The 25,482-nt window shown below is 38.7% G+C and overlaps 1 protein-coding gene across 1 annotated transcript; it reads right to left on the bottom strand.

The window, feature by feature from the left end:
• Nucleotides 1-1,984: 1,984 nt before the first annotated feature.
• Nucleotides 1,985-3,529, bottom strand: LOC122278551. Its single transcript, XM_043088731.1, has 4 exons — nt 3,154-3,529; nt 2,747-3,063; nt 2,478-2,620; nt 1,985-2,171 (listed from the first exon to the last, which is right to left on the bottom strand). Exons 1-4 carry the CDS (start codon nt 3,527-3,529, stop codon nt 1,985-1,987), a joined length of 1,023 nt encoding a protein of 340 aa, XP_042944665.1.
• Nucleotides 3,530-25,482: the final 21,953 nt, after the last annotated feature.

Genomic DNA, 25,482 nt, shown 5'->3' with positions numbered 1-25,482 from the left:
CCGTGCTCTAGCAGCTCTTCTTCATTTTCTGAGCCCAAGTCCGTCACTCGCGTCCTAGAGGCATGCTTCCATCTTGGGACCACAACACTTCCTTTGATTACTTTTTCTTCTTCATGGGCTTCAGGCTTCAACTCTTGTAAGTGGGCCCCCTTGTGATAAATTCTTTCTAGACTTGATAAATCCTAAGACATTATAAATTATATGAGCCCATCTGAATTTAATTAAAGACAAGAAAAAATCATTTTATATGCCAAATAAAGTTAAATCATATTATCCAATTAATACTCTTATTTTAACACATAAAACTCTTTTAACCCAAGATTTTTAAGAGTATTAATACCACATAATTGGCCATTTATCACACCCCCAACTGACTTTTTGCTAGTTTCTAGTAAATAAAGTGAATGAAATCATTCAAAGATGAAATTACCACTTATAATTTCAGAAAATTCGAGAATCACATGCTAGAAATAGACTTGTTGAGTTTAAGAACATTAGAGATAGATTAATATGAATTTTCATCAACTGGAAGATTTATGCACCATTTAGTTAGTAAACCAAGGGAATTATATGTAACAAAGTTTGCTTCTTCAAGTGCATGGAAATGGGGTTAGAATTCCAAGATCGACTTCCAAGAGACATTAACAGTTTCAATCACAGGAGCTAATCTGAGATAACCATATGGTCTTATTCTAATTCAAAACCATTATAGTGGTGGCTTTCACACTATTACACTTTAAAAGGCGCCTACTTTCGTATTTAATAAGGACTCTGATAATAGGCAGCCTTTTTTAATACACAAATGTAAATCCTTTTTTTTTTTTTTAAGTTTTCCTAGTGGGGGAATCAAACTTATGAATGTGCGCCTACCCACACTTTTACAAGTCAGCCCTTACTACTAGTCTACCTAAATGATTTTTTTTTTTGGATCCCTGGCTTGTCCCTTTTCTCAGTTAATTCATTTCAGATTTCTTCCTAAGCCATTAGGATATGGTTCATTAGAGTCCCAAACAACCGAAGTGTAAATCAACAAACAATGACCCAATGTAGTCTTTCTAGGCATTCCAGGCATGTGTTGTGTGTGTTTTAGCAAAACTTTTAATATCTTTCCCCTTGGTTTAACAGCTAAATAAAATGGATAAGTCTCTCTTTTGACATATACTCATATTTGCAGTACATTCCACATGTTCCATGATCTCAACAAATCATTTTTTTTTTCAATTCACTTTTCAGCATGTAAAATTCAAGAATAGGGAATTTAATTTGCTTTGAACTTAATACCAGAACTCCCCCAAGGTGGACCAACATAAGTGTAAGTCAAGCAAACAGGAAAATAAATTCTCTTCCACCCCCCAAGTAGATTGTAGCATTGTCCTCAATGATGCAAGAGAAACGAAAGAATTTACACAAGGAGAGCAGTGAAGGAGCAAAACAGCTATAAGAAGAACCAAATAGGAAAAGAAAAATTTGAAGGCAAAAGGAAGAGGAATTACCTGGGCAGCTTTGCAAGGAATGCAGCCAAAATAAAAATAAAAATTGAAGAACAAAAGAAAACAATGAAAAGAAATGGATAGATCAATAACCATCAATTAGGATCAAGCAAATGCAAAGTAGGTTCTTCAGGTGCAAAATTAGAAATAAAAGGCTTGAGCCTTTGACCATTAACCTTAAAAGCATTTCCATTTTGAGGATTGACAACCTCAATAGCACCATGAGGGAAAACTTTTTTAACCAAATAAGGCCCACTCCACCAAGACCTTAACTTACCAGGATAAAAAATCTTACTTTGGAGGTGTTTGTTGGGTATACATCTTTGAAAAATTTGATCAGAACAATATTTAAACAAGTAAAGGTCATCACAAAAAAATGATTTAACCTCAGATTTGAACTTTCGAATTCCTGAATGCTCTAATGAGATGGTGTTTTTATCTGAAGATGGCTTTATGGGTGCTGCCCAAGATGGCGACTCTTCAAACATTGGTTGTCAAAGCACCCCATGACTAGTTCCTACAAAAGAAACATTAGAAGTATCATCAAGTATATTCACATCACTTAAAATACTTTCTAATGACAATTGTAAATCAGTGGAAGAAAGATTCAAGTGAAAATCCTCATCAAGGATATTTTCCAACAAATTAACTTCCTGAACTTCTTCTAAATCCTGAGGTTGCCTGCAAGTATTAAAGATATTCAGCTCCAATGTCATATTTCCAAAACTCAATTTCAAAATTCCACTTCTACAATTAATTAATGCGTTAGATGTAGCAAGAAATGGTCTACCAAGAATTACAGGAGCTTGGAAAGTAGATAGAGTCGACAAGTTCATATCAAGCACCACAAAATCCACAGGATAGTAAAATTTATCAACTTGAACCAAAACATCCTCAACTATACTGCTAGGCAATTTTATAGATCTATCAGCAAGTTGCAAAATGATAGGTGTGGATTTTAATTCACCTAAACCAAACTGTTCATACACAGTGTAAGGCAATAAATTGACACTTGAACCAAGATCCAACAAAGCATGGCCAATTTTTGAATTTCCTATCACGCAAGCAATTGTAGGTGCTCCAGGGTCCTTGTATTTAGGTGGTGTATTACTCTGAATGATAGCACTAACCTGCTCAGTAAGGAAAGCTTTCTTATGCACATTTAATTTTCTTTTCACAGTGCATAGATCCTTTAAAAATTTTGCATAGGCAGGAATTTGCTGAATAGCATCTAACAAAGAGATGTTAATCCTAACTTGCCTAAAAACATCAAGAATTTCAGCAAGATGCTTATCTTTATGCAAAACAGAACTAATCGTTGAGGAAAAGGAGCAGGTATTAGGATAATAAATTTTCTCATGCTCATCAGACACATGCTCTCCATCTTTATTAGAAGGGTTAAAAACCTTACCAGAATTGTATGGCTTATATGCTGGAATGTCTACCACCTTACCGCTTCTTAAAGTAGTCACCGCTTTGACCGACTTTAAGTTAGGATCCTCACTTATTGCTGGCACTTGATGAGGCTGCCCTTGTGGATTTGGTTGTGACCGTGCAGGAAATTTACCCTTCTCTTAGGTACTTAAAGATGTAGTCAGCCTTGTGAGGGAACTCCTTATGTCATTAATTGCCAATGAATTCTGGTTGTTGAGTGTTGCTTGACCTTGCATGAATTGTTGATGTGTCACACTTAGTTGTTGAACCGTATCTTCAACTCCCTTCTTTTGCATTAAAAGTGCTTGAATTGTGAGTTGAGAGGGCCCCAGAGCCAAGGTTGCTGGAGCTACATGCTGGTCACCCCTCCAACTAAAATTTGGGTGGCTCCTCCATCCTGGATTATAAGAATTAGAGTAAGGACTAGAATATGGTTTATGTGTCATGTTTACAGTATTAGATTGGTCCAACAATACTTCTTTGAAAGCAGGGATCGTGGGACATTCATTAGTTGAATGCCCATGATTCTCACATATGCAACACTTCTCAGAAAATTTAGGGATAGCTTGTACTTCATTTACTTTCTTCGATTCCATGGCTTCCATTTTTCTAGACAGCCAGGTTAATTTAGCATGCAAATCATCATCTTCCTTTAAAGTATATTTCCCATGACTAGAATCAAATTGCCTAGACCTATCATGCACATCAATTGTGTCCCAAGATTGGGCATTTTCAGCAAGATAATCAAAATATTAAAATGTCTCCACAAGCTTTCATAAACAAATTCTCCATTACACATGGTTTAAACAAATTGGTGCATTTTAGATGTCAAACTTTCATAAAAAAAACTAATCACACGCAACAATGTTCATAACCATGATGTGGGCATGAATCCAATAGATCTTTGAACCTTTCCCAACATTGATAAAAGTTTCAGAATCCTTATGAGAGAAATTCATGATCTGCCTTTTCAAAGCATTTGTCCTATGCATTAGGAAGAATTTTTTCAAAAATCTTGTTTGCATCTCTTGCCAAGTGCCTATGGTTCTAGGTCTTAATGAATTCAACCATGTTTTAGCTTTATCTTTCAAGGAAAAAGGAAACAACTTTAGTCTAATGACCTCCTCAGTGTAGGTCCAGTCCATGAATGTAGAACAAACCTCTTCAAACTCTTTGATATGCAAATAGGGGTTTTCAGCTTCCATGCCATGAAAATGTGGAATTAATGGAATCATTCCAGGTTTGAAATTAAAATTGTTTGCATTCAAAGGTTGAATTATATATGTATGAGGGTGTGCTAGTTTGAACAAGTTGCAAATAATCTCTAAGTGTCCTGTTATGATTCATCATTTCCCCATCATGATTCTCATTTTCAGCCATAGTGTTATGAGTATCAGAAGATGATCCAAGAGAAAGAGATGTAGAGTTAAAAAATGATACTGATTCTATCCTAAACAATCGAGAAGTTTGGTCTCCAGTCCAACCAGTCATACAAACAAAAATAGAAAATAAAGCAAAATGTAAAATAAACAGAGAAAAGGGAAAAAGATCAGATGTCACCCAGGCTGTGAAGAGGTTCACAACTTCACAAATGTCCTCTCAAGAGTAGAGGAATGCTCTGACAAGCACCAATTGTCCCCAGCAATGGTGCCAAAAACTTGACTCAGTCTCGAATGTGTTTCTAAGTGTAGAAGTATCAAGTTGTATCAAGGATAAGTCCATGATCGTATTCCACAGGGACAAAGGGTTATCAAAGCGTTTGTGAAAAATATCAAAGATGAGGTAAGAAAGAAAAGAGTGAATTTAATTCCAGCAAAAAAAATTAATCAAAACTGAAATTAAAGTTTCTAATCAAAAAGGCAAATTAACAAACACTTAGATTCGGTATGAGACTCTCTTTGTTTCGGGTCCTAGAGAATTTTCTCGGTTAACAATCCAATCAAGGCATTGATAAACGAAAGATAAAAAGTTATGCTCAAGTTTTGCAATATTTTCTTAAGGGATTCTCTACTTTACTAGCCAAACACACATTAACAAACAACTGAGAGAAGCCTTGATAATCTTCAAGCTTTTGTTGTGCCTTACGTCAATAACAAATCAAGAGCAAGAGCTGCAATCTATTTTCAATTCAAATCCAACTAGTAACATAGTGAAATAATCATTTATCAACAAAATTTTGCATTCAACTAGAACCCAAAACAAATTAAATCTCATTCCACAACCCAAGCTTCAAAAATTAGTTACACATGATATTTCTAGCAATAAAAATAAATCTAAGTTGAGTCTTGACAAAATCTGAGAAAATATCCAAATGAAATAAATCTTAGAGATGCTGCATGCAGGAGAACTAAAGTAAAATAAAATTGAAACCGAATGGTAAAAGCCACGGAAGGAAAGATGAAACCGATGCCGCCCAATACACTGAAATGTAAACTGAAAACGTAAAACCCAGAAATATAAAAATGAAGAAACAGCCAAATGGAACTTAAAGAAAGCTGCCCACCGAACAAATAAACTCAAACTGAAAGAAGAAAAACAGTGCGCTAAAAGTTTTAGCAAAAACATAGCTGCCGAAAAACCACTGACGGAAAAGGTTTGAAAACATAAATGTAAACTCAGCCGACTACCACTGAGAAACTAAGAAAGAAAACAAGAAAAAAAGAAAGAAAATGAAAGTGTAAAAGCCAAACACAAAAGAAACCTAAACTAAAAATGCAATAATACTCCCCAAAATGAGAGCGTAAACTTGAAAGTAACAGCAACAACTCTCAAATAAACATGAGTCCGACCAACCGAATGAAAAACTGGAAAAAGAAAAAGAAAAAAAAAACAAAGTGTTGGTCTTGGAAAATCCTCTAAGTGACGTGAGAGATGGGTGGAGTATAGAACAAACCCTAGAAAACCGAAAATGAACAAAGGGGAAAAGGGTGTGGTCGTGTGGCATGGGGGTCCTTTTATAGCCTTCATCCTTGAAGCTAAGTGGTCAAGAAAGAGCCAATGCATGTTGGACAAATGGCGTGGCCCTTCCCATTCCCTCCTTGGTCGAACCCTAATGTCCTTTATGCCGTTCTCGTACGTCTACATTCAATGTATCTCTTGTGGACTTGTGTAATTTTACCTTAAAGCCTTTTCATTTTTCCAAGAAGATGGTGGTGCATGCATGCCAAGTGGCATGGGCATGTGATGTCTTCTAGGTGCCGCCGTTCTCTCTCTTCTCCCCATGATGATATTTCCTCTTCCATGAACATTCCCTAGGTGACTCTCCCACTTCCCTATGCTTCTTCAAAACCCTAATACTACATGTGGCAAGTGAATGAGAGTAGTGACTGAAAAAGTGAGAGTAGGTTTATCCTTTCACGTGGTTGTCTCCTCTCAAGTCTTCTAAAAGGTCTTGGCATGGTTGACAAGTGTCATATTCCTAAGAAAATCCCTAGGATAGGCATGTGAGATGAAAAACCAAACCAAATTCTTTGACCCTTGGCTTTCCCACAAAATCCCTCTTGGAAATCCCCTTGGTCTTCCCTAGGCGCCATTTGCCTATGCATATCTCTCTTGGAAATTGAAAGGGTGCCAAACTAGAAGGTGTTTGGCGTGTGGGAGGGTTTGGGCGAGTGCCTCTTTGTTTTCCCTAGGAGATCTTGTCATGTAATGCTTCTAGAAGGCTTCTAGCATGAGTGACAAGTGGCACCTTCACTAGGGTTGGCGTGTAAGCCTTCCCTTGGGCTTCCCAACACTCTTCTCTTCACCTTAGCCCATTATCAAGACTAGATATAGAGTGCTCTCCATGTGTGACACATGGCACTAATGGTTAGGGTTTGAATCTTGGGCTAAAATCCAAATGGACTTGGGTTTTCTTTAAGGGCCGAATTTCACTATGGTTTTAGGGCTAGCTTTCTATTTTGGGCTCAAATTCACAACTAATCTTCTAAGGCCCCTTCTTCCCTTAAATCACTAGGGCACTCAATTACTAAGGCTTCTAAAAATAAACTATGGCTCATGCTTCACTATATTGGGTTATCACATCTCCTAATAGGAATACTGTAGATTTGCTCGGCTTTCTCCTTTACAAAAATGGCCTTTACTAAATCTTCTTTCCACTCTCTTGTTTGATGATCTATCAGCTCCCTACCTTTGAATGACCCTCTAATATAGAAATAGGTGATTGAACACAGTACAATGAAGGTGAAGATAGCCACTTTTGACCCCATATTTTGATGTTCCTTCCATTCCCTACCCTGAATCTCAGTTCTTCTTTCAGTAAGCCAACATATCCCTATATTCTTCTCCATATCATAGAAGGCCTACTCCCTAGTTTTGCTACCAATATAGAGGTTTTACTTAAATATTTTTCTCTGCATATCACAGCTGCCATAGAGTTTGGGTTATGCAAAAATCTCCAAGCTTGTTTTACAAGTAGAGTTGTGTTAAAGCTCTCTAGATCCCTAAACCCCAAACCTCTTTTAACCTTTAGAATTTCCATCTTCACCCAACTTCTCCACTAGAGTTTCCTCTCATTCTTTTGATATTCCCACCAAAACCATGAAAAAATAGTGTTCAAGTCTTTGAATAGCTTCTTTGGTATCTTAAATAAACTCATTGTGTAGGTGGGAATAGCTTGTAAAACTGCCTTAATCAATATTTCTTTCCTTGCTTGGGTTACGAAAATGTTCTTCCAGTTACTAACTTTATGCCATACTCTATCTTTGATGCTTATGAATTTGTTTTATCTTGATCTCCCCACCATTGTAGGAAGACCAAGATACTTATAATAACTTTCACACACCAAAGCAACCCCAGCCCGCACAATTTATTCTTTGTCCTCTTCTCTTGTGTTAGTGCTGAAGAACACTGTTGTTTTTTCTTTGTTTAAAATCTGTCCCGATGCTTTATTATATTTCTTTAAGATCCCCTTCATTCTATTCCATTCTTCAAGAGCTCTACCAAACAATATACAAGCATTTGCAAATAGCAGATGATTAATTCTAGTGCCTCCCCTAGCCATTGTCACCCTTTTGTGTGACCTCTTAAGTCAGAATTGTTAAGTAAAGTACTTAACCCTTTTGCATGTAAGAGAGAGGGGATCTCCCTGTCTTAATCCTCTGGATGAATAAAACTGCCTTCTTGGTCTGCCATTGATGAGAACAAAATAGGACATTAAGGTGACACATTTCATGATTAGTTATGCCCATTTATCACATAAACACATCTTCTTCATCATCTCTTCCAAGAATCTGCACTCTATCATATCATATGCCTTAGACATATTCAGCTTAATTGTCATGCTTCCATTGTTGCCCCTTTGTCTTGATTTCATTGAACACAATGCTTCACGTGCCACCATTATGTTGTCTATTATCAGCCTTCTTGGTATGAAGGCACTTTGTGTTGGAGATATAATGACTGAGAGGATCTTCTTAAGTCTTTTAGCTAGCACTGTTTAGATAATTTTGTACAACACATTACAAAGGTTTATAGGCCTATATTCACTAACAATTTTAGGGGTCTTGACTTTGGGAATAAGAGTAATAAAAGTGTAATGCAAAGAGGGATTAAAAGTGTTACCATTGAGAAAGGAACGAACTGAAGTGCACACCTCATTGCCTATTATACTCCAATGACTTTGGTAGAAACACGCCCCAAAGCCATCTGGTTCAGGTGACTTCAAAGGTGCCATTTGCTTGATTGCTTCTTCCACTTCACTTGTTGTAAAACACCTAATTAGAAACTCATTCATCTCAACTATAACTCTTGGCTCAACCTCCCTCAAGCAGCTTTCAATATCTTCTAATGAAGGCCCATTAGAAGCATACAATTTCTCAAAGTAAAAGTTGAAAGCCCTTTCAACTTCATCTCTACTTGTAAGGCTTCTGTTGTTTGCATCGAAAACATGCTTAATGGTGTTCTTTGTTCTTCTTTGACTAGCACAGTTGTGGAAATATATTTTATTTCTATTATGAAGCTTGTACCAGTCTCTCTTGGCCTTTGTCTCCACTTTAAATCCTCCCACTCTAACAATGTTGCCACTTCTCTTTGTACCTTGCTAATTTCCTCTACATTTTGTCTACCCTCATCTGCTAGCATTAATCTTAAAGATTCTATCTTTTCTTTTATCTTTGCTAGATTCCCACTTTTCTTAGCTCTGCTCGATTTTGATAGCCCTTTACTGCATCTTCTTATAAGTGATTGTAACTTAAAATGAGGATCTCTCTCAACTGTTTCTTTCACCCATTCCTCCTTTCTCACTTTCTCACACACTTCTTCAAAGGCCCAACTAGCTTAATAATTGAAGCCCCTTCTCCCACACATTTGATGTTGTTCTTTGACAATTCCTTGAAGTAAGATTGGCCTATGATTTGAACTGCTTGCTACCAACACCTTCACCAATGCATCCTTGTAATTCTCAACCCAATTCCCATTAGCAATAGCCTATCAAGCCTTTTTTTTTTTTTTAATATTTTGTGAATGTTTCATCCACATGCCTATTGCTCCATGTAAATTTGTCTCCCCTCCACCATAAATCTTGTAATCCCCCTTTCTAATGCATCTCTGAACTACTCCATCTATCTTTCCAACCTCAGTTTGCCTCCCGCTTTTTCATCATTTGTTACAATCTCATTAAAAGCCCCTATAACACACCATGCTTGATGATTAGTAGGTTTTAAGGATGTCAACAAATTTTAAGCCTCCTGTCTTCTACTGGCTTATGGTTTTCCATAAATGCCCCGTTAGTAACCACTTCATTTTTGTCCCTTCCTCGGTAATCCATGCACTAATATGCCTTTGAGAACAGTTCAAAACTCTAGATTAACCTCACCACTCCACCATAGTGCCAAACCTGCCCCTTTTCCTATAGGATTAACCACAAAACACCCGTCAAGGCTCAATTTTCTTTTCAGCTTCTCTACTTTTCCAGCAATTAGCTTTGTTTCCATAACAAAGACTACATTGGGTTTCTTTTCCTTTATTAAAAAGAGTAAAGGTCTTGAATTGTTTGAGGCCCCAAGCCCTCGGATGTTCCAACTTAAGATTTTCATTGTGATTGGTGGGGCTGTTTACCAACCACCACCAATTCCTCATCACATAAAATTCCAGCCCCTTCATAGTCATATCTACCCTTCTTAGTTCCTTTTTCCTTCAAATTACCATCAATTCCATTACTAACTCCTTTTTTAGTAGGAATACAACAAACTGATGGTTCAAACTACTTACCTTTGGCTCAAGCTCTCCTCTTCCATGCTCTTTTGTACCGAGTTTGTCCTCTTGTCTCTTTGTCACTTTGCACATTGTTTTCTATAATTTTTCTATCCTTTAGTTTCTACATGGGCCTTTTCATTACTAGGTTTGTTGGTCCTTTCATCTTCTATTTCAGGTTGGGCTCCCTCTTTGACCCATGTTCTTCTTCCTCCTCTATCTTCTTTCTCCTTGATTTCAGTCCTTTCCTCTGTCATCACCTCCATGGTCACCATCCAAGGTCCCTCCTTAGTTTTCTCTACCATATCCTTCTAACACTTCACTCCTTCCTCTTCTATTTCTATCACCACCCTCCTTTCACCATCCCCTATTTCTTTTTTCCTTTTTGAGACCACATCCTTTGCTTCCACTTCAAACCCATCCCCACTTTTTCCTACAACTATACCTTTCCTAACTTCATCCTTCCTCCAACTCTTATTTGTTTCCACCCTCACCCACTTCTCTCCCATTCCACTTCCTTGAGACTAGAATTGTTCCCGATTCAATACTGTTGTACATCCTTTTTTCCACTTGTCGGCCTTGCACGAAGCCACACCCTATATTGAGCATCATCTTCTACTAAACCCTTTTGATATTGCTCTTTCTTGACAGCCTTGGGTACCATGGGCTATTCTTCTGCAAGCAAAACATAGTTGAGGTAGTTTTTTGTATTTGAATGGGACCCATAACTTATCCCCTTTCACTATAATCATTCGCCCTCTCTGAATTGGTTTAAGTAGGTCCATCATTAGTTGGACCCTGAGAAAAATTTTTCCATCCACTTTTGTCCTTACGGACATCTACATTAATATAACACTCAGGCCTAAGACCAAACTCATGCCAAGCCAGCATATTATAATTTTTATTCTATTTTATTTTTTTAAGAAGCCCAAAATTAGGTTAGTCGAGTAAATTTTTTTTTGAAAGATCCTGGACCCATAAATTATTATGGTAAATTGTAAGAGCTTTACTGCTTAATTTTTGGACAAAGCCTATTTAATATTTATAGACTAAGAGAGAGCCCTCAATATTTAGCAATTGACTAAAGAAATTCTTCTAAAAGCTTAGAGATATTATTGGATGATGGATTTATTTTAGACATGAGGATTTAGGTATAGTTCTTTTACGAGGATCCAGCACAATATTTGTATGTGAAATGTTTGTTATCAACTTCAAATATATTAGGGTTACAACTCTAGAGTCCCAATCTCATAAAAAATTCTTAAACCCACGGCCTTGTGCAATGTGGTGGATCTTATTTGTTTTCAAACCCTAGTTAGTTTTGGCTACCCTTCACCACATTCACCACCCAGTAGCATCATTCTCCTCCATGTTGCACTCCCTCTTCCACTCCAAACCAAACCACAAGCTGCCACAACACATACTTAAGCTCATATATATGGAGAGAGAGACCCATGCGTGTTGAGTAACACTGTCAAGCTCTCCTGCATAACAGAAGCCGCCCATTGTCTCAAACCTCCATCTCACAAAGCAACCTCCCTACCGAGACCTGTGAGGGCCCTCTGTTCGTCTTCCATACGACACCAGCCACCACCTCATCACATGAAAATCCACATAGCTGCAAATCACATTAAGATAACCTTTGTTCTACATGGCCGCCCAACGAGCCATGACCATGCCCACCCTTGTAGAAATCGTAAGCCAACTTGCACCATAAAATACGATACCTAGTGACAGCAAGGCCGCCATCAACTCTTCCTCTCACCAACGTATAAAAAAAAAAAACCTACGCAGTCCCCTCCAAGTCTTGCAAACTAGAGCAGCCATGTTCACGCAGCAACACTGTGAGTAAATCATGCTAAAAACCAACGTGCATCGTAACTAGTCTACTGCACTAGACCATCGAAGCATAGAGTGACGGCCACCCCCAACACCAAATAGAAACCACCACACTTGGCCCCAACCTATGCACAGAAGCCCTATTAATCAAGGAAAAATAAAGCATGACCCTCAACTGACTACACCTATGCCATGTATGCTGTCCATGATTCTTCCACCACCACATCGGTGGAAGCTAGCCCTACACTTTATGCTTCACCACCACTGTTCCTAGCACCCCTACTGGTGGGTAACCACCACATAACCTCAGGGCAGCTCAATATAAATTGAGGCCTAAGGCAAAATTTAAGTTAGCTATTCGTAATTAAAATACAATAAAATATAAGTTATTATTAGATTTTTGAGATCCACGACAACAGTATATTTTGCTGTGCCGCAACTTTTTGCAGCTTATTGATCCTCTGAAAATTATATTAGAGTGCTTAAGTATTTTCTGAATAACCTTTGAAATTTAAATATATTTTGCATTAACAATTATTTTGTAAAATTGGTTGGTTGTGCCGGACTGAGTCCGAGAAGTCAAAGGTCTGTTGGAAGGGAGAACGAAGTTGTTTGTGTGAATGGTTGGTGTTGTGATTTGTTGGTTGTTTGATATTTGTTTCATTTCACACATTGCATAGTGCACGCATGTTCATGTTTGTAAAATGAAAACTAGGTTTTTGCATAATTACATGCATGATCATGTGTATAGTTGAAAATTGGATTTTCATGTAATAAATGATTTTGGGTATGTTTGAAATGAATGGATTGAATGGTTTGAGTCAGAGGTACAGTAGGGATGGTGGTAAGAAGGGACGGTGGTAGAGTCCCACCTGCGGTGCACAGGGTAAGGATGGTGGTAGAGTCCCGCCTGTGATTCTCGCCTACAAACAGAGTTATAGGAATGGTGGTCAGTAGGGACGGTGGTAGAATCTCTCCTGTGATTCCCGCCTACTGTGCACGCGGCAGGGACAGATGTAAGCAGGGACGGTGGTAGAGTCCCACTTGTGTTTCTCCCCTACAGTGCTCTGATTGTTTGGTTAATGGGCCATTTTCTTGAAAAATGGTAGTTTTTATGTTGGCCATTTTCTAAAAAGATGGCGGATGTCTTAATGGAAATGTTTTGGGCCAAAATGGGATTTTGGCGTTAATGGAAAATTGTTCATTTTGGGAAATGATATTTTTGGGTCTCATGCATATGGCATCATGTTCATGCATTTTTTTGTTGCATGAATGTATTTTTATCTTGTGAGCTATTTGGATTATTACTTACCTGCGGTACTGTTTCTTGGTACCGTAGATTTTGATGCAGGTGATGAGGAGGTTGAGCCTGAGGATGCGGCTCCATCGGAGGAGTGATTGAGTATCACTTGCTCATGCATTAGGAATTGTTTTCCCGCTTTTGGATATAGCATTTTGGTTTAGTTATATTTTTCTGGATAATTGTAATATTTTTTTATACGCTTTTTTTAAGCAAACTTGTATTTAAACAAATTCTGGTACTTAGTCGATTGACTTTAATTATTCTGTTGCATTTTTGTTGTACACTTTTTGCTTGTATACACACTTGGCACTTATCGATGGAATGCGTGACCCATGTTTTCATCATCTCGATGCCTCGATTCTCGTGTTTCAGTACATGGGAGTTGGGGGCATCACAAATGGTATCAGAGCAGTTTGACTCTGGGTAAATCCATATGTCCCATAGGTGCAATACCAGAAATTTTTAAAGTTTTGATTTAAAATTATTTTGTTTGAAGTATATTATTTAATTTTTTTATTTATTTATTGTATGCTAGTTTATTTGTTTTATTTTTTTTATTGTATGTTTATTTTAATTTATTTGTTTATTTTATTGTGTGTTATTTTATTTTGCTGGTTTTATGCTATTTTGTTTATGTTCTTTTTTTGTATTTTCATTTATTTTACTATATTATACTTTAATTTGTTTGCAGTTGAAAGTGGGGTTAAGGGTTATGTTATGGCAGGAAGATGGTACGACCAAGAAGGTCGACTAGGGAATTTGAGAATAAATTGCCGAGAGGCGATGGCAATTACGTTGTGACGGGTGTTAAATCAGATGATGAAGTGCCTTTAGCATAATCTTCATCCATTGCAGGGAGAGCAGAATAGGACAATGCAAGTTGGATGTACCTACGAATGCTTTTTAGCGCATAGGACCCCTGTCTTCACTGGTGAAAAGGATCCACTTCAGGCTGGAAGGTGGATTGAAGACATAGAATGGACGTTTGCAGTTTGTGGTTGCACGGCATCCCAGCAAGTGTTGTATGTGAGTTTCCTACTCCAAGGTGATGCGGCTAATTGGTGGAAGACCAAGAGAGAACTTTTAGTGATGGAGTTGTGATCATTTGCAGTTGTGTCTTGGTAGCGCTTCAAGAAGGAGTTCGATGACCATTTCTTCCCTGATTTTGTTAGATGGCAGAAGGCATGAGAATTCAATAATTAGATGCAAGGAGAGATGTTTGTAGAACTGTATGCCCGAAAATTTATGGAGCTCGGTCGATTTGCTACCCACCTCATTGCCACTGAAGAGATGTGGGCTGAGCATTTCTAGGATGATCTAGGATGAGAGATTCGTAAACAAGTAACTTGTCACCAAATTATGAATTTTCAGCAGTTGGTTGAGGTGGCCACTATTGCAGAGCGAGAGTAAGGTCTTAAGGTAGGCTCCCCTTTGGGTCAGAAGAGGCTGAACGTTGATGGTGAAGGAAGAAGTTTTGGGTCACCACATAAGTTTGTGCAGAGGGCAGGAACCTAATCATAGGCAGCCTCTAGTGTGCATATGGGAGGCCGAGTTCCAATTTGTGGCAGATGTAATAAAGCCTATGGAGGCGAGTGTCATTAGGTTAGGAACTAGTGCTTTGAGTGTGGTCGGATGGGGCACTTTGCTCGTGAGTGCCCTAATCAGACCCAAGGAAATCGAGGATGTCATCGCGGTGGTAGAAGTAATCAGAGGTAATTAGTTCAGGCTCGTGTGTACGCGGTGACTCCTGGTAATGTTGACGACGAGGTTCTAGAGACTCAGGATGTTGGAGTCATGGCAGGTATGGGTCTAACCTAATCTTTCATAATGAATGCCTTGTGTGGTTTATTATCGTGTTTTGGAAAAGTTGTGCAAGTTGTACCCATATCAAATGGGTATTGTTGGTCATGTGATTTCCTTAAGCGTGTTCTGGGTTGTATAATATAACTGTCTTAGCATTAATATTTGGCCTTGCAAATTTCAAGGACGAAATTTATTTTAACGGAAGAGGATGTGATATCCCGTATTTTAGTGTATTTTTATTAAAGGAGTATTTTAATTGGTTTAAAAAATTGGTTCTCTTATTTGAAATTTATCTAATTTTCGTTGGATTTATTTTATGATTTTTAAGTTATAAAATTTATTTTGATGTGCTTTCTTAATATTAATTATTGTTTTGCATTTAAAATGCTCTTTATTTTAAATTAGTTTATTGTTTGATTTTATTATTTTATTTTATTAAGTCACTGTGTTTAAATTATTTTATTTAATTCGCTGTTTTAAAATTTATTTTCGTTGGATCAGTTTGAGACCCTGAATTGGAAAAGGCTGGACCTCATTTCTTTTCCTTCCTTTTTCTTTTTCCATTTTTCTTTTTCTCCTCTTTTTCTTTCCCATTTTTCTTTTCCCTTCTTTCTTTTTCTTCTTTTTCCTTCTGCTTCTTGCCTTCCATCGAGCCTCTCCTCCCCTCTCCTTTCATCTGCTTCTTCTCCTCCACCCAGTGCCACCGTACATAGTTTGTGAGCCTCACTACCCAGCCCATCTTCTCCCTTACTTGCCGGCGACCACCCCCACCTAGTTTTAGTTCACCCCATGCCGCCGTTATCCATCAAGCACGATTGAAAGCTGCGGCCTCTTTTTCTTCCAACTCAGCAGTGCGCCACTCATTGCTATCGTCGCTGCTCCCATTCTCTTTCCCACTAGTTGGCGACCTTTTTCGCTCTGTTTTCAGCCTCTCCCGCGCTGTCGTGAGCCTTTACACACGGCTTCAAGCCGGACAGTTTTTGTGCTCCAAAGCAGCCGTGGCGCCACTTTTGGCCACCATGTTTTCACCATTTCACCATTGACCTCCCAGCTACTTAACCCACCATTCCTCAACCCGATCCGCCACCTTTGAAGCCTCACTATCTCTATCTCCGATTTGCCTCTTTTGGCCTCTAACTGACACCTATGCCGCCATCCACGGCTAACCACCATTTCCATTAGCTTCACCAACACTCATAAGCCCTTCCCTAGCCTTCTCTAGTTTTCGTTTGTCCCCATTCAAAAGTTGTTGGGTTTTTTAGACCCATGGCCACAACACATTTTGCACTGTGACGTTGCTATGCTACCACCTTTTGCAATTTTCTCATAATTGCATGCATGATCATGTGTATAGTTGTAAATTGGATTTTCATGTGATAAATGATTTTGAGTATGTTTGAAATGAATGGATTGAACAGTTTTTTTGAGAGGTATTGTAGGGATGGTGATAAGCAGGGAAGGTAGTAGAGTCCCACTTGTGATTCCCTCTTACAGTGCACATGGTAGGGATGGTGGTAGAGTCCTGCCTGCGATTCTCGCCTACAGATGGAGTTGTAGGGATGGTGATAAGTAGGGATGATGGTAGTCTTGCCTGTAATTCCCGCCTACCAGTGCTCTAGTAGTTTGGTTAATGAGTCATTTTCTGGAAAAATTGTGGTTTTTATGTTGGGCTATTTTCTTGGAAAATGGTGGATGTCTTAATAGAAGTGTTTTGGGCAAAAATGGAATTTTGGCATGCGTGGAAAAATTTTAATTTTGGAAAATGATGATTTTTGGGTCTCATGCATATGGCATTATGTTCATGCATTTTGTTGTTGCATGAATGTATTTTTATCTTGTGGACTATTTGGATTATTACTTACCTACAGTATCATTTCTTGGTACCATACATTTTAACGCATGTGATGAGGATGTTGAGCCTGAGGATGCGGCTCTGTCGGCTGAGCGATTGGGTATCACTTGCTCATGCATTGGGAATTGTTTTCCCGCTTTTGGATATAGCGTTTTGGTTTAATTATGTTTTTCTGGATAACTATAATATTTTTTTGGTACACATTTTTTTTAAGCAAACTTGTATTTAAATAAATTTTGGTAATTAGTCAACTAACTTTAATTATTCCACCGAATTTTTTTGTACACTTTTTACTTGTACACACACTTGGCACTTATCGATATGATGTGTGACCTATGTTGTCATTATCCCGACACCTTGATTCCCGTGTTTTCGTATGTGGGAGTTGGGAGCATCACACCATGAGCATTGCATAGTTAAACCATTGCCACCATTGACTCAGGCCGCTATTACTTGTCGGAAAGAAATGCTCCCCTACGTCACCTAGCTACTGTTGCTGCTCCTTCGTGTTGCATGACGTGAGCTCCCTCGGTGAGACTCTCTCTCCTTACGCACAACACACACACACACACACACACACACTCTCTCTCTCTCTCTCTCTTTTATATTCTACCTCCTTGGACAGCTGCCATCGTTCATCCATGATGGAAGTTGACTGGCAAATCCATGACCACGTTGCATGGTTACTCTGCCGTAAGCCCCCTCTCCACCACGTCACTATTTAAAACACTCCCTGAGAAATTTAAATTTAAATATATACCCCTAGTAAGTGATCCAGTGTTTATTAATTATATGATGATATTGTCGTGATAAAAACTAAGAGAAATTAGATGATTGGAAATTGGACATATTTTAGAGTTTAATCACATGATTATTTGGAGAAATTATGTGACAATCAAAGTATTTTGGGGAGTGACGACATTTTAGGGTTTCAAGGAGTTTTAGACATTAGGGAAGTATAGATTTGTATAACTTGGGTGTTAATTAGAAAGCACTTGATCAATTAAAAATTTACGAAAGTTACGCGTGACTTTTTATAGGTGATGATTGATATTCCCTTGGCACTGCTATGAAAAAATTTAGAGAAATTAAAGAATCTAGGTAAGCATGGTTCTTATGCTAGATTTTGTATAAAAAGAAAATGAACTAATGTTGGTTTATGAAAATGTGCATGAAATGTTTTGAAAAGAAAATATAAAAACAACCTTAGTTATTTGTTCTACATTGCTCATGAAAATCTATATGAAAGATGAAAATGTTTCCTGACATGACTAGTATAGACATGAGCAATATTTTGACAAATTTATAAAATGTGCAGAAAGAGCGAACATGGAATTTGGAAATTTTGGTACATGTTATATGAAGCATTTGGAATCTATTTTGAATATGTGAAAATGATATGAATATGTTTAACAATTTATTTGATATAATATGCATCTAAAAAACCTTTGGCATGACTTTATAATTCTATTCTGATTCTAATTCTGGTTCTAATATATGGTTGGTACTAACATCTTTTATATAAATGCACCCACTTTGGAAACAAAATGGTTTTTCTGCATGTTCTTTCCTGTGTGCACACTCGGGGCTCCGAGAATGAATAAGGGAAAGTTTCACATTCTAATACTGTCTAGTTTGGCCACCGGGAATAACACAATCTACCACGGGGGTTAAATATGGTATATGATATAATATGATACGACATGAAATAATATGATAAGATAAAAATGTTCAGTCATGTTATGCCAAAGGGTCTTTGAATATGAACAATTGATATTTGAATATGGATATTTTGAAATGTTGCTCTGTTGTTTTGATAACATGATTTTGGGATATGTACTCTAAAAATGAAATGTTTTATTTCTGCATACCGAACTCTCTGAAAAGGCTCATATTTACACACTAGTATATGTGTTTTGCTTACTGAGTTGATGATAACTCACCCCCTTATCTTTATAATATTTTTTAGATAATGTTGATGATTCAGCTAGGGATCAGGAATAGAAAATTGAATAAGGCTAGCTGTGTAATGCCCGTCCTTGTGGTGAGTCTTTTAGAAAATAATTTTAAAGAAAATAGACGGGAATTACGGTTCCTTTTGAAATTTTCTTTCCTTTTGTGCTAGGATACAAAAGACTTCATGTTTATAAATAAAACATGTTTTCTTAATTAAAATGTTATAGCGAAAAATATTAAATTTTATAATTAAAGTCTCTCGTACAAAATAGCTTGCCTAGACTTTCGTGCTCTTTCCCTTGAGTTGTGCCCATCCTGATGTGTCATGCTCATCTTGTCCCTGGGAAGGCACACATTAAAATGAAAATGAGTCGATGACTCGTAAGAATTACTTCATACAGTTAAAATATATGAACATAGGTTTTCAGTCATGCAGTCATCACTCCATACATATCATACGTATCATGCATAGACATACAATTCATTTTAAAATGTTGCAAGGTGGGATTTTTGTTTAAAAATGTTTTTTTCTTGTAAAACAATTTCCCACGCCTCGCTGCCTTCATTTCTTAAAGAGTATGTTCATGCATACATCTTTTCTTACATACATTTATGCATACGTCCTTTCATACATACATGCATACGTTCTTTCTTACCGCTTTCATTGGCCGTTGCACACTGTTGCGCCCCGTGTGTTGGGGTTAACGGTTTTTTGAACCTAATTCCGCTCGTGGCCACGAGTTGGGAATCCATTCCGTCATGGTGTAGCACTAGGTGCACTACCAATACTCTTACCCGATATTGTAATCTGCCCAGTTCAGTCCTTCGGTATCTTTTCCTTTCCATTCATGTGTCCGTTATGTATTTTCATACATTAAGCATTCATTCATTTCAATCCTTTCATTCTTTTTCAGTCCGTTCAATCCTTTACAGTTCTTTCATTTAGTTTTTATGGCTCTTAACCGTTCTTACAGTACTTCAGTCCATTTCATTCATAAAGTCATTTTAAAAGCTCATTCATAAAAGTCATTTTAAAACGTCAGTTCATGCATCTTTTAAACCATCCATTTGTTTCAATTTGTGAACATACATACAGTATGTATCACGTATAGCATCCATCCACATATATACACTTACTTACTTTGGGTGCGTGAAAAGGGGCTACCAAGGAGGGTCGTTACTTAGGTACACTTGAAAACTTATACCTAGCTTTCTTTTTCATAAAACGTGTTTCGTAAAGAAGAGCGTCAGTTCGTAAAGCATTTTAAGGAAAAAGCTTTTCATTTCCATGTTCATTTATTTAGAAAACTCTAAGAGTATAAACGCAATACTTACCTGGACTTCATGCCATACTCATTCCATGCAGTCCATTCGTGTACGTGTTAGATGGCAACCTACATGTGCATACGCATAACCTTACACCATCATATATCTAATGCATAAGTAACTATTCTAAAAATAGAACTATGCTTCACTTGGAATACTCTTCATCCATCCCTGGGCTCTTACGTGCCATTTACTATGCTAAAACCTTCGGGGTCTTATTCTTTAAAGTGACTTAGACTGACTAAGGCACGCATCCCATTCCTAGGCAGTTTACCCATTACTACCTTCATGTATCCTAACTCATACTCAATCCTCATTCCCATCCATATACACCACACGGCTTAAAGCCAACTTTAAGGTTAAAACACCGTGTATCTATGCTCAGGACAGATTACCCATTATATATGGCAAACCTGTTTGGCACACGTGTCTCACCAGAGGCACATGTACCTTATCCCTTTTATCACTAAGACCAACTTATAGTTCAATGAACGCCCGCTTGTATAAACAAGCTCCATACTCTGATACCAACTTGCTCAGACCCGGTCGATAGGACTTTTCCTATTTTTTGGCCCTGTACAAGTTTATCCTGACACATAACAAGAGGACTGCATCCACAAATGCACTTTTGTCACATCACATAGCTCGAGACTAATCTCGAGTTGTGGCACGACGTCCGTCATGCTTCTGCTACACTACTCTTACACTTTTCCACCACTTCACACATACTATTAGCCATAAGTCAACCACAAGGCGATACCCATCACCTCGGATTATAGGCCTCATCATAGCTACTTTGGGACACTGTTACACAGTTCCCGACACTACACAATACACTCTACACTCCTCAACTATGCAACCATCCGTTTATATGTGACACGCCTTACGATGCATCGCTACACAACATAGAGCACACACCACGTGTACTCTTTTCACTCTATGCCACACGTCACACGGTGCATCGCTGCACTACATGGAGTACACTCCACATGTACTCTCTTCACACACTACACCGTATCACAACTATGGTATACCCTCACACCCATACTTCACAACACAGTCTGGTGGCATCATGTCGTGAACAGTGCACCCGAGAAAGAGTGAAGGTGCTTGACGTGGAGGAAGGCTATGGAATTTCGTGGGGAGCTAAGGGAAGGAAGAGGGAGGCTGGTGGGGCTAGAACCGGCATATGGCGGTGCTAGGGCCTTCGGTGGTAGATCTAGGCCATGAGAGACCCATTTTGGATAGAGAGAGAGAGAGGCTCATGGAGGAGGTGAGGAGGTTCTAGTAGTTCCTTGGTGGCCTAGCTGGCCACGCATGATGGCTCTAGGAGCTGCGCACTGTGAAGCCGTGCATGAGGAGTCCAGTGCGTGAGGTAGCCCAGTGGAGAGAGAGAGAGAGAGAGAGAGAGAGAGAGAGAGAGAGAGAGAGAGAGAGAGAGAGAGAGAGAGAGAGAGAGAGAGAGAGAGAGAGAGAGAACTGGGTGGAACAAAGACCATGGAAATGAAGCCCATGGAGTGGGGATGCCGTTGGTGGTGGTCAGAGGCCAAGCTGGCCATGTATGGTGCTATGGTGGAGAAATGGGTGTGAAACCCTCTTTGGTTTTGATGTCGTGGGAGGAGGAGGAGGCTGCCATAGTGTTCACTGATGGGAGGAGGGACTTGTCGGTGGGGAGGGAGGCTGGTGGTGGTGGAGGTGGAGCTGGGTGGTTGGCGGTGGTGCCAGGTAAGGGAGAAGAGAGAGATGTCGGGCTGGGAGAGAGGGAGAGGAGAGTGAAAGAGGAAAGGAAAAGTGTGGAGAAAAAGAGAGGGGTTTGGGTATTTAATCTAGGTCATTCGTTTCAGGATCTACAAAACAATCTATCGGTGAGTTTAAATAATGATTTGAAAATGCATAAGTGTTTTATTTAAAATAAAACACTGAGAGGAATTTTTTTTTTTTGAATCAATCATCAATACTTTCCATTCATTCATAAAATGTGTTACAAAAGACAGCAACACTCACTTAAAACTCTCAAAAGACTATCACTCACTTAACTCCCCTCATTGCTATAAGACATTTCTCTAGCAATCATACTAGTAATTTCTGAAAGTCCATCCTCAATCCAGCACCACTCCCCTTCCATACTCAAACCTCTCTTGGCTAGTGCGTGGGCAACACAGTTGCCTTCTCTATGAATGAAACTCACAGACCAATCTGGCCTCATTAACAGCCTGCCACGAATATTGGCATACTGCTGTTCCATCCATGCATAGTTGCTCCCTACCTCTGTTACTCCTCTTAGTACTCTGGCAGCATCTCCCTCAAATACCACCAACCTGACATCAAGCTCTAAAACAAGCTCCATAGCTCTCCAAAGAGCAGCTGCTTCAGCCAGATCAGAGTTTCCACTAAACTGTTTAGCAGAACAGAAAGTAAACAGAACCTCCCCCACATGATTCCTTGCCACTATACCCAAGCCCAATTTAAAATTGTTCTTTTCAATAGCCGCATCAAAGTTTACCTTAGAAACCCCCTCATCTGGTGGCTTCCATTTGATATTCTTCCTTATCTGACCATGAGACCCCTTCAGAATGTTTAGTGCAGCACGAGCTTCATGAAAACTTTGAAGACTAGTCATTGAGGCATTTAGTACTTTTCGTGGACTGTCAAACTTACCTTCAAAAAACATCATGTTTCTCCTAGTCCATAGTCCTCTCAGTATCATAGAAACCTCCTCTAATTTACTCTGCTGCAATCTGGTTTGCATTTCAGACCATAGCACATAAAAGTCTTTTTCTTCACTAGGCCATTTCTGAAGGCCACTCCCACTCTCTGCCCATACATCACTTGCAGCTGGGCATGACCATAGGACATGGCTTATTGTTTCTTCACCCCTTTGATAAATCGGGCATGTAGCATCTTCAATTATTTTTCTTTGCACTAGACTCTGCCTTGTTGGTAATATGCCCTTCAGAGCCTTCCACACAAACTGCTTTGTAGGATTAGGTACATTTAGTCTCCAAACCCCTTCCCAAATTTTCTTCTGAACTTCTTTGTTAGAGCATTCCCCAGCCATAGATTTTCCCAAGGCATTGCCTAAATGATAGGCACTTCTCACAGAAAACCTACCATCCTTGGTAAAGCCCCACATCATTTCATCCTCCCTCCCCTGCCAACTTAATGGTATACTGCAAATCTGAGCTGCCTCCTCCCTACTGAACATATCCCTTACCAAACTCTCATTCCAGCAATGCAAATCCTCAAAGATAAGAGAGCTTACCTTCGAGTCTGCAGATAGATTATTAATAGGTGATCTCACTTTAAAATCTGAGCCATTATGTAGCCACTTATCCTTCCAAATTGAGATACTCTTCCCATTACCCACTCTCCAGACCATACCTGCTTTCACCAAATCTTGTGCAGCTAACAAACTCCTCCATATAAAAGAGGGCTTATAACCAATCTTTGCATCAATAAACTTACAATTCCGGAAATACTTTTCCTTAAAAATCTTTGCAACCAAAGAATCACACTTTGTTTGTAACATCCACCCTTGTTTTGCTAACATGGCCTTATTAAAAACATCAATATCTCTAAACCCCATCCCCCCATCTTTCTTATTTTCACCCATTTTATCCCAACTCTTCCAATGAATACCCTTCCTATCTTTGTTGCCACTCCACCAGAAGCTTGCAATAATAGAATTGATCTCATTACACAACTTTCTTGGGAATCTAAATACATTCATTGTGTAAGTAGGAATGGACTGTAAAACTGCCTTAATTAACACCTCTCTACCAGCACTGGACAAAAAAGAATTTTTCCAGCTTCTAATCCTTCTCCACACTCTTTCTTTTATATTTCTGAAAGTTTCATACTTTGATCTTCCAATCATAGTTGGAAGACCAAGATATTTACCATAGTCACCACAAATAATATCACCAGCCACGGCTGCCACTTCCCTTTTTATAATCTCACTGGTGTTGGAACTAAACAAAATTGTAGTCTTCTGTCTATTCAGCTTTTGGCCTGAGGAAACTTCATACAACAGCAATAGATCTTGTATGGTCAACCACTCTTCTTTACTTGCCTTGCTAAAGATCACACAATCATCAGCAAAGAGGAGATGATTTATTCTGGTCCCACCTCTTATAGCAGCAACCCCTCTTATCTTCCCATTTGCAGCAGCATCACTCAACATGGAGCTCAGTCCCTCAGCACAGATGATAAACAAGTAAGGTGACAAAGGGTCACCTTGCCTTAGACCTCGAGTGGGCATGAAAGAGTCACCTACCTTTCCATTCACCACCACTGAATATCTAACCGATTCTACACACTGCAAAATCAAATGGTTCCATTTATCACAGAAACCCAGCTTCTTCATGATGGGCCTTAGGAAAGTCCACTCTATTCTATCATATGCCTTTGACATATCTAGCTTTAGAGCCATGCTTCCATCTCGTCCTCTTTGTCTTGCTTTCATGGTATGAAGGATCTCATAGGCCACCATCACATTGTCCATAATAGATCTACCTGGAACAAAAGCACTTTGCAGCCTAGAAATTATAAAAGGTAATACAAGCTTAAGCCTATTTGCTAGAACTTTTGCTATGAGTTTATACAAAACATTGCATAAAGAAATTGGTCTAAACTCATTAACAGAAAGAGGAACATCTACTTTAGGAATAAGCACAATATTTGTAAGTTGCAACTCACTTGGCATATCACCCCCATTTAGTACATTTAGGACTGCCTTACAAACTTTTGGGCCCACTGCTGCCCAGTGATGTTGGTAGAAGTCTGCTCCAAACCCATCTGGTCCAGGTGATTTGAAAGGCCCCATCTGTTGAAGTGCTTCCAGTACCTCCTCTTGCTGAAAAGGAGCCACAAGATCTTCATTCATTGATATTGTCACTTTAGAGTCCACACTTTGCAAACAGGCATCTATATCTTCTTCCCTTGGATTCGAGGTTGAAAAAATCTGCTGAAAATGATCCTTGAAAGCACTAGAAATAGCAGAATCATCACTTCTCAGAATACCCTCTGCATCTCTGATATGTTTTATAAAGTTCTTCTTCTTTCTTTGTGTTGCACATGCATGAAAGAACCTTGTATTTTTGTCCCCCCCTTGATACCAATGCCTTTTTGCCCTTTGCCTCCATTTAAGATCCTCTTTCTGCAGTAAAACCCCCACTTCATTTTGTAGTCTCACAATCTCCTCCTCATTATACTGGTTTTCATCATCCTGCAACTGTTTTAGTAAAGCAGATTTCTGACTAATCTCCTTTTCCAAGTCTGAAAAATGA

Source organism: Carya illinoinensis, chromosome 10, assembly GCF_018687715.1.
Source record: "Carya illinoinensis cultivar Pawnee chromosome 10, C.illinoinensisPawnee_v1, whole genome shotgun sequence".
NCBI lineage: Eukaryota > Viridiplantae > Streptophyta > Magnoliopsida > Fagales > Juglandaceae > Carya > Carya illinoinensis.
The sequence above is the reverse complement of the archived record's forward strand: the minus strand, read 5'-3'. Positions and strand labels throughout refer to the sequence as shown.

Excerpts from the sequence above, each read along its gene's own strand:
- LOC122278551 (XM_043088731.1), bottom strand. The coding sequence starts at position 3,529 with ATGGAAGCCATGGAATCGAAGAAAGTAAATGAAGTACAAGCTATCCCT. Across the intron at positions 3,064-3,153 it reads ACATCAACAATTCATGCAAG|AGAAGGGTAAATTTCCTGCA; the intron begins GTCAAGCAACAC and ends TAAGTACCTAAG. Across the intron at positions 2,621-2,746 it reads TTCTTGATGTTTTTAGGCAA|GTTAGTGCTATCATTCAGAG; the intron begins GTTAGGATTAAC and ends CTTACTGAGCAG.